The following is a 13,506-nucleotide window of genomic DNA, read 5'->3' on the forward strand; positions in this document are numbered from 1 at the left end:
ACACTAACCAAACGGGTCCTAAGGGCGCGCACACAAACACACGGGAGAGAGGAAGAGGATCAGAGAAGAAGAGAAGAGGAGAGAGAATATCGCGCCGGTGCGCTGGACCTCACCGCCACCGTCGGACCGTGGAGGGAGAGAGAGCATTCGCGGAAGGAGCCAAGGGAGAGAGAGGCGAGCGCTAGCCATGACGCGCGAGAGGGAGCCGCCGCTGCTGGGTTGTCGTTCTGCCTCGCCCCCGTCGGAGCCAGTGTCGCCCAGTCGCCGCACCTTGCCTTCGTCGCCGCTAGAGCTTCATCGTTCTGCCGCCATCAAAGCCAGGAGCCATCACATAGCCGTCGTTGATGCTGGTCAGGGTCGCCGTTGTCGTGCTGAGCATCGTCACCATCGCCGTCAAGCCGCTCGGAGAGGAAGTGCTGCTGTCGTGCCTTCATTGTCGCTGAAGACGCCAGTTGTTGCTATTGCTTGCGAGAGGGTGAAATTCAAAATTTTCCCCTCTGCCAAATCGAACCCTCCGATTTGTTAAGCAATTTTTACCAACACAGAACTCACACGGTCCGAGTTTTAATCCCTGCCACTCACATAAAGTTGTCCTACAATTTGGTCTAGCACGCCCTATTTCCATATCCAGGTACATTACATTCATGGGTTCCATAATAAAAAAATTGAGTCCGTGAATACACGCTTATTTAATGGGATGAGTTTTTTTTGTGTTGGACCAGTTTGAATGGATTTAGGTAGAAAATTATATGAATGTGTAATCCAACTGTAATTTAAATTGGCTCTTAAATTCTTACTTATGATTCATTTTAATTTTGAATTTTTTTTATTTTTATTTTATAAATTTAAAATTAACTAAACTATTAAAATAATATTCAAAATTTTTTTATCTTAACAAAAATAACTCTTAAAAAAAATCCAAAAAAATTAGATTGATTATAAAATGCTGATTTGACGAGGGTTAACGATGAAAATTGAAATGACAAACTCTCAATATTATATAATTACATGATATTTTTATTTATTATTAAAATTTACAAGATGAAAAATTCCGCTTTTTATTTTTAATATGGAAGAAGGGTTGGGGTGTAACAGCATTATAGAGAATAGGGGTGCTTTTCCTGCATGTGGTGTCAGGAGGCTGAAATCGGACCGAGCGATTTAGAGTAAGGAACTCGGACGGTCCGATTAGAGGAGATTTACAAAAAAATAATTTTTTTATAAAACTCGGACGGTCCGTTTTGATTTTATAAAAAAAAAAAAAACAAAAGACGGAGGGTCCGTTTTGTTTTAAAGGAAAAATAAAAAAAAAAGAACAAATGAAAAACGGAGAGTCCGTTTTTAGTTTTGAAAAAAAAAACAAAAATAAAAACTGTAAACGGAGGGTCCGATTTCATGTTAAATGAATAAAAAAAAAAAAACTAATTGGACGGTCCGATTTATGATTAACGAATTTTTTAACAAAGAACTCGGACGGTCCAATTTCTCCCTGTCCCACACTTATGTCTAACACCTGTATACACCATAACCAAGCACAACTCACACACTCCTCCAATATAAAAAAAATTACTCGAAAAATTCAAAATCCCTGAATAAAAAATTTTCAAATCATTAACCTTAACATTTGACTGAGGAACCGTTTTCCATTGATCACGTCGAACAAAGCAAAGCTATAATTGACTTTACTTGGTATAGCCAAGGGCGAAGAAAGCAACGTCAATTTTAATATACTTTTATTTTTATCTTTTTTATACTTTTCAAGTTTTCCTTGACTTAAATATTTTGAGTAAATTAACGATACGCATAAATTCCATTTTTAGGTGTGAAAAAGTGAATCAATGTTCACAAAATTATGTCGCTGCAATTTCAATCCTTTTAAGAAAATATGATTATGATTATGCTTTACACGAGATAAACTTAGTAAAATGCTTTGAGCTCTGTTAGTTGAAACTCTTCTAGAAATTAGCTGATAGCTTTCCTGTGATTTCAACTTGGGATGTTTCTTTGAAATATTTTCCTTTTGTTTTTGGTATATTGAAGGGCAATGTTAAATAATTAATAATTTATTTAAATAATATAAATAATAAATTTTAAAATTAATTTATTTTAACTAAAAAATATTATATTTTAATTTAATATTATTAATTAAAGTTAAGATTAATTTATTCTTTTAATTTTATTATTCACATTGTTAAAAAATATTATTGGTTAGCTACAGCCAAAAAATAATGCTTGATCGGGGTATTAGTAGATTGGCTGTACATAGTCTTATTGGGAACTCTGAGAAAGAGAGTGTGCTGTCAAGTTGTTATCGGAGTTCTGCAACGACGAAGAACAGAGCGGAATGGAGTGGCGGCGGCGGTTGGCGAAGGCAACACGGCAACGGTGAGGGATCAGAGCTGGAGCCTGTGACACTGTGACGATGGGATCAGAGGGTTTGTTACTTTTGGGAGAGAAATTGAGGGTGGTTTTAGAGTGAAAGAAAGTTTGGTTATTGTTCTGAAACTGCAATGGTGATTTTAGCTTGAGAAAGAGCCTGAATGCCTGATTGTTCTTCAACTAATTGTTGATGGACGGGATTTTGAGTGAATGAATTTAAATTATTGAGGCATTTTTATAATTGTTGGGGTTATTTTTAAATTATCAAATTTAAACATGAGGGGTATCTTTTGTAATTATGTAAAACTTAGTGACATGTCACAATTGGGTTTGCTGTTTCATTACTAACTTTTGTCGAGTTAGCGTTTTTCACTTAAGAATGCTAGAAGTCAGTAATTTTAGTATTTTGTAATTATTAATTGGTCATTAATATATTTTAATTGGTGTGAGATTACATTTAATAATAAAAAATTATTTATTTTTATTTTAATAGTTAAATGTTGGTTAAAATACATAAAAATTATTCGTCCCCTAGACTTTTTCTTTTTCACTTTCTCGACAAAAAATACATGATTAATTAATGATTGGTTATTTTTGTGAAATTTAATCATTTTTTAGGAGCTGATGCGTTGCTCATATTTTTAGGAATATTTTTGTAAATGTTAAAATTTTTTGAGTATTATTTTAATAATTTACATATTTAAAATTATTAATATATTTTAAATCTTCAAATTTCTCATTAAATGTTTTTATATGTAAATTAAATAAAATTTTTGTTACATAATAAAAAAATTATTTTAAGAAATTTAAAATAAAGTAATTATTTAAATCATGCTCTAATAATTTTAAAAATGAATATTTTAATTTTCAAAAAAATTAATAGACAGATCAATTTTTAAAATTTTACTCTGACAAAAAAATTAGTTCATAATTTATTTTTTGACAGAGTAATTATCCAAATAACTGTAGGAGTGAGCACGGATCAAGTTAGTTCGGATTTATGTTGAAATTAGAACTAAACCAATTGAATTGTAATTAGTTCGATTTGGTTTGAATTTATATTTTTTTGTGTATATACCCGAATCAAACCAAACCAATTAAGACGATAAACATGTAAAATCAATAGAAGACCATATTCACAGTCTTGCGGAAGACAATGCTGACGGAGATGCCACCGATGGAGAGGAAGTTGGTTGCATGAGTAACGGTGAGGTGGTGGGATTTTAAGAAGTTCTGTTAGGTAGCGTTTGTTTTGAGGTACTGAGACAGAGACTGAGAGACTGAGACTCAGTATCGTGTTTGTTAGTTTAGAGATTGGTACCAAAATTTCTGTCTCTGTCTCTAAAATTTTAGTATTTCAGTACCTCCAAAAAGTAGGGACACAGGGGACTGAAATTTTTAGAGATGGAGACTGAAACTTTAATAACATTTTATACCTAAAATACTTTCATTTCAATTAATTAATTCCAATTTTACCCTTTGTGCAAATTAAATTAGAGTTTCATTCTTGTTTCAATTCCTATCTCTCATTTTGCACCAAACAGAATACTGAGATTTATTTCAATCCCAGTCTCTTAATCTCTATCTCTCAATCTCAGTCTTTCCGTCTCTGTCTCTCCACCAAACGCTACTTTAGTGTTTACTCTATGGGGTAAGAGGGCGCCACTTCCAGTGTTAGAATTTTCGGGTGAGAAATTCAAAATCACTAAAAGGCATATATATATATATATTTAAATTTTTATTTTTTTATTTAATTAATATATGGTCGGGTTTATGGATTGGTTCGGGTTTCACATCTCCAGAATCATTGCCCGGATCAATTATTAGAGAGAGCCATTAGTTTAGTTTGGGTTGGATCTGATTATTCGCTGGTTTCAGAACCAATTTAATTGATTCAATTCGGGTTCGGATAGGTAATCGAATATCCGCTACCCGTGTTCACCCAATTTAACTACTATATATATTTATATATAAATATAAATATATATTATTTTATTTATTTTTAATATGTATTTTTATTAGAAAGAATTGATTTAATGTTTAATTTTTTTTGTGTATATTTAATATAATTGTTAAAAAAATTAATCAAAATTATAAATAATGTACTTGTATTGATTTATTTTTCAATTCCGTTAGGTGAATAATAAAAATGCAAACAACGTGAACAACGAATCGCATTTTAAGCCCACTAACAAGGATTATATTTAATTAATTCAAAATTTTATTTTTAAAATTAAAATTATTTTTTTTTATTTATTGTTTATGTCGTTAAAAAAAAAAGTTCCCTTACTTTGTGAAATGTGAAATATTAATACTTTACTTCTTATTTTATAGAAGAACCATTTTTAGAAAGTCAAATTTTGTTTTAAATTATAGTGACGTTCAAATGCAATTATGGTAGTATACCCATCATATACTATCATATAAGTAGGTGAATGCTATCCAACTCCCTCTAAAATAACATGTAAGTTATCCTTTATTATGTGTCACATTGTAATTGGTCCTTATCTTAACTATAGTTGGGTTATTTTATAATTTATTATTCTTAAAATATCAAAGCTCCACTCCCGTTAATTGAAGCACATTCCACTCCTCCATTTTTTGTTCTATCACTTCATCACCTAGATTCGGTCCTTCCAAGCACCATTGCGTTCGTGACAAGAAGCACCAACATCATCGCCATCTACTGCCTTCCCACACAACCTCTATTTCTTTAGTGCATTATCCCTTAGTCATAGCCAGCGTTTCTTTTTGCCATGTATCACTGCTTATCCATATAATTAATGGTTAATTTTAGTTATTAAATTTTTTATTAAGAAAATATATATTTATTTAATTACGTGACGGAACATATATTTATATGTAAAATATAATATAATAAAATAAATATATTTAAAGTATTTAAAAGTATAATTAAAATTATGAACATATAAATATAATAATAAAATTTGTACTCCAAACAAATAAACATATTTTTTTTATCATACATATATTATTTAAAAAATAAATATATTATTAAAATTAATAACAGAAATTTAAAATAATAAAATTTAACTTTCTTACCGTATTTTTTATAGTATTTTTTTTAATTTTTAATTTATTAATACTTTATTATTTAATTAAAAATTAAACAAATTATTTTTATAAAAAAATATTTTTTGTATTATATTAGAGAAGAGACTAATATAGCAGTTTAAAAAATAAATTGTATAAATATTTAAGAGATAAATATGAAATACATACCTAAAATAAATAAAACAGACAAAATGGAAGTACTATTGAGAAATAGAGAATTATTTTTGTCTGTTTTATTTATTTTAGGCATGTATTTCATATTTATCTCTTAAATATCTATCTATATAATTTACTTTTGTATTTAAAAATTTTAATATTATCTATTTTTTATTTAAAAATCATTTTTACGTTATTTTTAGACTGTTATATTGATCTCTTCCTTAAAATAATACAAAAAATAATTTATCATGAAGATAATTTATTTAATCATTAATTAAATATAAAGTACGAATAAATTAAAAATTAAAAGAATAAAAATGCTATAAAAAATACTTGTAAGAAAGTTAGATTTTATCATTTTAAACTTGTGTTATTAATTTTAACAATTTATTATTTTTTAAAATAATTTATGTACAATAAAAAATATATTTTTTCTGATTTTAATTATACTTTTAAGTACTCTAAATAGAGTTATTATATTATATTTTACATATGAATATATGTTCTATCATGTAATTAAATAAATATTTATTTTAATAAAAAAATTTAATAACCAAACTAAACATTATTTAAGTATGTATTTCATATTTATCTCTTAAATATTTATACAATTTATTTTTTAAACTGTTAAATTGGTCTCTTCTCTAATATAATATAAAAAATAATTTTTCATAAAAATAATTTGTTTAATTATTAATTAAATAATAAAGTACTAATAAATTAAAAATTAAAAAATAAAAATACTATAAAAAAATATGGTAAAAAAGTTAAATTTTATCATTTTAAATTTCTGTTATTAATTTTAATAATATATTTATTTTTAAATAATATATGTATGATAAAAAATATGTTTATTTTTTTGGAGTACAAATTTTATTATTATATTTGTATGTTTATGATTTTAATTATACTTTTAAATACTTTGAATAGATGTATTTTATTATATTTTACATATAAATATATGTTCCATCACGTAATTAAATAAAGATATATTTTTTTAATAAAAAAATTTAATAACCAAATTAACCATTAATTATGTGGGTAAGCAGTGATTCACGCCAAAAAGAGGCACTGGCTATACTATACTGGGAAGAGAGGTTGTGTGGGAGGGCATGACGATGAAGTTAGCGCTTCTTGTTACGAACGCAACGGTACTTGGAAGGACCAAATCTAGGTGATGAAGTAATAAACAAAGAATGAAGGAGTGGAATGTGCTTCAATTAACGGGAGTGGAGCTTTAATATTTTAAGAATAATAAATTATAAAATAACCCAACTATGGTTAAGATAAGGACCAATTACAATGTGACACATAATGAAGGGTAACTTACATGTTATTTGAGAGGGGGTTGGGTAGCATTCACCATATAAGTATTATACAAAGAGCTCATCTCTAAATTATAACACACGTATGTAAATCCACACACGAGTGTGTTTTTTCAATGGTTGGCTTTTCTGGAGGGAAAAAAATGGTTTCTTCGGGTGTTTTTTCTTTTGTAGAGAGAAAGGGTTTTGGGGTTTGTTTTAGATAGAGTTTGTCACTGTAGGATCGAGATGGTGGTGGTGGTTGAGGCGGTGTTCACGACTGCGGTGGTGGCAGAGTCAACGACGAGTGGTGGAAGAAATAAGAGAGAGGCAGAGAGCTAAAATAGTGGAGCATATTTCTTGGATATTTTGGTGGCCTATAAAATTTGTTTAACCTTAATGATCAAGGTACTTGGAAAACAAGGTATAGGAGTTATGAATTGGCCAAAGTCCTTGTGCGCGCTAGAGATTTTGGTAGTTAGAAATTGAAACCTTTCCATTCTTTTTTTATTTGAGTTAATAGCCAAAATCGTTCCTAAAAGATACTCTCATTTCTATTTTAGTTCTCAAAAGATAAAGTTAATTAAAATCGTCTTCGAAAGATACACGACTTGGTCACGTTAGTCCTTCCGTCAGTTGAATGATGACGTGTCACGTTAAGTGTCACGTGACACATGATGACGTGGTGGGTTAATGCCATGTGTCACAAGATGATTTGTTGACGTATCAGATCAATGACACATCACTTGACATGTAAAAATGTTATTTATAATCAAAATAGTCTTTGAAAGTTCAGACGTAAGTCATTTTCATCCCTAAAATTTTAAAAATTAATCAAATTAGTCCTTATATAATTTTTTTTAAATTTTTTCTTGATAATATTAAATTTGAAATATTTTTTTATACTACTAATTTTAATAGAAATGTAATTGACAAACAAAAAATTAGCAATTGTATCTTTTCTTCTTAAAATTTTTTTCAATAAAATTATCTCTTTCATTTAATTCTTCTCAAAATCTCTCTTATTCTTTTCTATTCTAAAACCTTTTTTTCTTACATTATCACATTTTGCTGGAATATATATACTCAAAATTGAAATGTATGTATTTGTTAACCTAAACAAAGTTATATGCTCAAAATCAAAATTTATGTATGTTAACCTAAACAAAGTTATACCACTATTTTTTTTCTACTACATCTTTTTTTTTTAATTACGGTATTATTTACATATAGAATGTAATGATAGTGATATTAAAAGTCAAAATTTAAGAAGGTCCACAAATTTTGCTTCAATTTCAAACTTTACAAAATTTTGCAAATTTGTTGCTTAATTATTATTATTATTATTATTATTATTATTATTATTATTATTATTATTATGATGCTAAACGAATTGCTTCTTAAACGTACTACATGCAAAGATCATAATAAATTTTTGTGTATTTCATATGTTTGAGATAGATTATATAATTTTTCTTTTAATACATAAATTTTGATTTTGAGCATATAACTTTATTTAGGTTAACAAATACATACATTTTAATTTTGAGTATATATATATATATTCCATTTGTATTTATTTTATATTTAAATCAACACTAGTCAACTTTCGACTTGTTAGTTGTTACTTTAAGTGTGTTACTCCTCTAATATCCACTATCTACAATTGATACTTGATAGAGTATTTTTTTTTCGCTCTCTAATTTTGAGTATTTTATTTGGTATCTATATGCCTTCAAAAATCAAAACTAGCTCTAGTTGTTATTATTATTATTATTATTTTTGTGTGTGCGTTGACTTTTGAGACCCATGAATTCCTACTTCCTAGACCCAGAGCAATGCAAATTAAATGGTTGGTGCTACTTGACAATATGAGAACTTGAGAAGCAAGTGCTCAATCATCTTAGAAATGCATATGAGAGTGCTTCTTCAGACGGGGAACTAAGCCATTAAATAAGCTGAAAAAGCATCTATCGGAGGAATCCAAGTATGGTATTGTAACAATAAAGCCAAACTATCCAACATGAATTTCTTTGAGGAATATAGTGTACTGGGATGCAATAGCAGCACCAATGTCCCAACTCGTTGTGTTCTAAAACAACTCATGTTTCTTTCTCAGCATGTCTTGCTTCCATCTTGGCAATTTATATAATGCTTCTTTTGTCATTCCAAATACAGTTCGGAATTCATTATCCGCCCGATAGGCCTAAGCAGCATCAAGTGGAGAAGAAACAATATTAACACTAATCCAAATATACTGAAGGTACACACCGAAGAAATATCATGAAATAATAATTCAAAATTTCAGGTGATTTTTCATATTTTCCAAATAATAATCACAAGTATGGAATGAATCTGCAACATATCAAATCGAAGTAGCAAACACTGCTGTTCTCCAATTTTTCTCATCCTCTTATTCTTTGATCTTACTATTACATACTCTAAGAAAAAAGCTAAACACTTCCTTTTTCTTTGACTTTCTTTTAAGCATTTTAAATCGGAATAATGTCTTCCTGAAGTCAAACCTTAAGACAAGGAATTATAACTTTAAAATTGTATTTTTGTTACCAAGATCTATAATGATAGCATCACCTTTGTCCTTCTTTCTATATGATTAGAATTGTGTATTTTAATGCTCTATGCTGTTAACATCAATCCAAATTGCCTTCTTGTTCTAAAGCAGAAGCATTGAAATTTTGCCATGTCCCGTTCTTTCTCTACTAGTATTCTAGTGTAGTTTAGCATGAAACTTGCCAAAGATATTTTACATTGCTTGCATCAAATAATCCATAACATTTATAATAGCTGGTGATTAATGTATTGTGTCAATTGACCTCACAACTCTAGTCCATATCATGCAGCTTTCGTGTTATACCATCTATCTCAATCAAGATTTGAAGTTAAAGAATTCTAATTTCAGGAGGATCAGGGCCAAGAAAGACAACACATATAGCAGCATATTTAAATGTCTGTGATAGACATATCAGACTTATGCATAAGCTGAAAAGCTAGCCACCAATGGCTTTGGTGCATGTACTGGCATAATTCCACAAAGAATATTTAGAAATTCTATTTTATTTAATTATCATTGCTAACTATGTACTTCAATATGGGTTTCAGCAAATTAAATAAATTTTTCATATATGTATGCCCCTTTGAAATTGTAACTTTGTTTTGCAGAAAATTTCAACCAATAGACAAACATTTAAATCAGATTCAATAAATTACCGTATATAATAAAGAAAATTCCCAATTATTACAAAAACCAACAAACAAAAACTGAAACAATCATCAAAGACATCAACCAAAAAGAAACAAGAACATCAATTACACATTATGGAACAAGAAAAATACAAGACATTTGAACATCAGTCTTAGTTATCACAATAAATCAAATAGTGCTATCCAAATTCTTCCAAAATTTCTCTATATTGATTGTCTATTTACTCAATCATGTTAAAGAAACCGGTTAAAATAAATTAAGAAAAAAACTTTATTTCTCATAGATATCCCTCCCTGACCCGAAGGTTGTAACTTTACATTTAATTAGTAGCAAATTTCAAAGAAGGCAACACTAAGAAGGAGTGTTTGCAGTTTGATGGAAAAAGAACAACCCAGGAATAGAAGACACGAAGCTAAAAGAGATGTTGTCATAATGTCGTACATGAAACAGACAATCCAAGTGCAGTTCTGATCAAGTGTACATTATGGAAAACAAAACAAGAACAACTATTTAAAATGGAAAACTTGAACAAACAAAGGCACTTATAGTTTAATTTCGGCAATGAAGAGTTGGATCTTCCTCCAATTTTTCTTCATCTTCCTTTTATGATGTCTTCTTGATGTGAGATATCTCCTGCCAATAGTCTACATCTCCTGTAATCTAGGACAATCACTGATTTGGAATGATTTAAGTGCTGGGCGATGAAGGTCACCGGGGAGAGACTTCAAATTAGGACAATTTGTTATTTGAAGAGATTTCAATGAACTTGGAGTTGACAGCCATTCAGGAAGTGACTCCAGCCTGTTGCACTCTTTAATAGCCAAAGCTTCTAATGTGCTTGCCGATCCTTGAAAACAACTAGGCAAGGTCTCCACCAGCTGTGGCAAAGAATGAAGATAAAGGACTTTTAATCTCAGGGTAGAGTTCTGCACTTCCTCAGAGAATTCCAAATCACCACACTTGTTGATTACCAAAGTCTCCAATTGAGGAAAATGGTTAACATTAAGTGGTAAAGACTTCAACCTCTCACAACTATCAACCTCCAAAGTTCGAAGATTAGGCAACTTTCTCCCTACAAACAAGGACACCAGCTTGTCACATTTTTTAATACACAAATATTCAAGAGAGCTCAGCTTTGCAATTTCACTCTCAGGCAAAACAGATTGCTTTGTGGTTATCCCCAGCTGTCGGAGATTGATCAAATTTCTCCATTCTTTTGGCAATATTTCAAGCTTCGTGCACCCATCAAGAAGCAAAGATTGCAAATTTAGTAGTTTGCAAATTGAAGCAGGCAGCCTCTGAATTTTGGTATTGTTCCTGAGAGAGAGAAATCTTAAATGTTTCAACTTAGCAATGGACTGGGGCAAAGTCTCATAAGTAGAATCACTCAAATCCAAAAATCGCAAGGATTTGTATCTAGATATCCATGCATTCAACAAAACTTCATCCTTGGCTCCCACTCCATGAACAGGAGATAGTATGGTTCTCACACGAAATATTCCTTGTGTGAATAAAATGCCACGCAAATCATCTTCAATATAAGATTGATGCAGAATATTTCCTGATATATTTTGCATGTCTGAACTGACTAGCACGCATTCATTTCTCGCAACAAGTAATGCGAGATCATGAACTAAATCATGAATTTGAAAATAAAAGAAAGTGCCACAGTCTTCAACAACCTGAATGAAAGATCTGGAACTCAATTCACTCAAATATTGATTTGAAACATCTAACAAAGTTTTACCTTGGCTTGGCAGTAGAAGCAAACCTAGAGCCCCCCATAGACAAGCAACATCAAAACTAAGAAAAATATAACCCTTTGGATAAAGGGAGAACAAAGCAAAACATTGCTTCAAATAAGTTGGCATTTGACCGTAGCTGAGTTTAAGTGCAGGAAGAATGCTTTCCGAATTCCAAATATCATTAGTTCTCAGCGACTCCCATTCATGCTTGGTACGATTAGAAAGTAGTAGACTCCCCAGTGTTCTGATGGCCAAAGGAAGCCCTTTACATTTTCCCACAATTTCTTTTCCAATCATAACCAAATCCGGGTCCTTTTTCTCTTCCCTGTTTCTGGATGCACATTCAAGAAAGAGAAACATTGAGTTTCCTTCGGAAAGAGGTTGTAGCTTGTAAGCAGGTACAGTACCCATCATAGAAGCAACTTTAGAACTCCGTGTTGTCAACAGGATTTTACCACCTTTATTGCTCATTTCAATTAAAAATTTCAGCTCCATCCATTTAACACGATCTTCATTCCATACATTGTCCAAGACAAGCAGGAACTTTTGACCAGCAAGCGTATCTTTCAGGAGACGTATCAAAGGCTCCATGTCCAATTCTTTTAAATTCAATTGGCGCAAATGAGGACTCGCAGAGTTGATGATCTTAACAATCAATTGCTGGATATCAAAGTCCAGAGAGACAGACACCCACAATTTCAATGGTAAAGACTGAGTTATCCTCTCATCACGGAAGACAAGGTGAGCAAGTGTGGTCTTTCCTAGTCCTCCCGTCCCCACAATGGGAATAACTGGGATACGTTCGTCATCATCTTCAGGATTATGCTGCATTAGGAGGTCTATGATAAATTCTTTATCAATCTCCCGTCCTATTACATTCACATCTGCAACAACGGGAGAGGTCGTTTCCCTGCTCCTATGCGAAACGTGGTTATCAACATCAATTGCTTCTAGAGCAAACTTACTCATATCAGCTGCAACCATGTCTAGTCTCTTCTTCAGTGACTTCATTTTTCGAGCCATCTTAACGCGAAAAACAGTAGAATTAGATGTTGTGAAGAATTGCCGTACCTTGCAGGCTCTATCCACATGATTGCGTATTGCTTGGGTTTGAATATCATCAAGGAAGTCGTCAGCATCGCAGAGGACATTTTTCAACTCCCTGAGCCACACCGTCAGAGGTCGGTTATTTTCTTGCTTTCTCTCCGCATCCAGCAGCACAGATTTGACCAATACAAGAGTGTCTTTCAACTGATTCATCTCGTCGGAAAAACCGCCCTTCAAACGGATTTCATCAAGTGCAGGTGAAGCAAGATCTGCTATCAGTCTCTCCATGATGCCGAAGGGGACAGGTTCCGCCATTGTTTCTGATCCAAGAAGACCAAATGCTAGTCCCGAATGCTCGAAATAGGATCAAGGCGAGTCAAAATAAATAATACTGTAATAGCATGCATTTGAGATTCTTTAATTAATAGCATATCCTAGTCACCAAAAAAAAAATTTAATAGCATATCCTACATAGTCACATGTGGCATATTTTTTAAGATATTTCTTGATATACTTTTTTTGTTTTCTTAAATATATTAATTAAATAATTAACTAATTAATTAATTTGATTAAA

General features: G+C 31.0%; 1 protein-coding gene across 1 annotated transcript; it reads right to left on the reverse strand.

The window, feature by feature from the left end:
* Positions 1-10,432: 10,432 nt before the first annotated feature.
* On the reverse strand, positions 10,433-13,298 carry LOC130933095 (putative disease resistance protein RGA1). The gene has a single exon (XM_057862606.1). It carries the CDS (start codon positions 13,245-13,247, stop codon positions 10,785-10,787), a length of 2,463 nt encoding a protein of 820 aa, XP_057718589.1. The 5' UTR covers positions 13,248-13,298; the 3' UTR covers positions 10,433-10,784.
* Between the last annotated feature and the right edge of the window lie 208 nt (positions 13,299-13,506).

The sequence above is a fragment of the Arachis stenosperma genome, chromosome 6, assembly GCF_014773155.1.
Source record: "Arachis stenosperma cultivar V10309 chromosome 6, arast.V10309.gnm1.PFL2, whole genome shotgun sequence".
Classification (NCBI taxonomy): domain Eukaryota; kingdom Viridiplantae; phylum Streptophyta; class Magnoliopsida; order Fabales; family Fabaceae; genus Arachis; species Arachis stenosperma.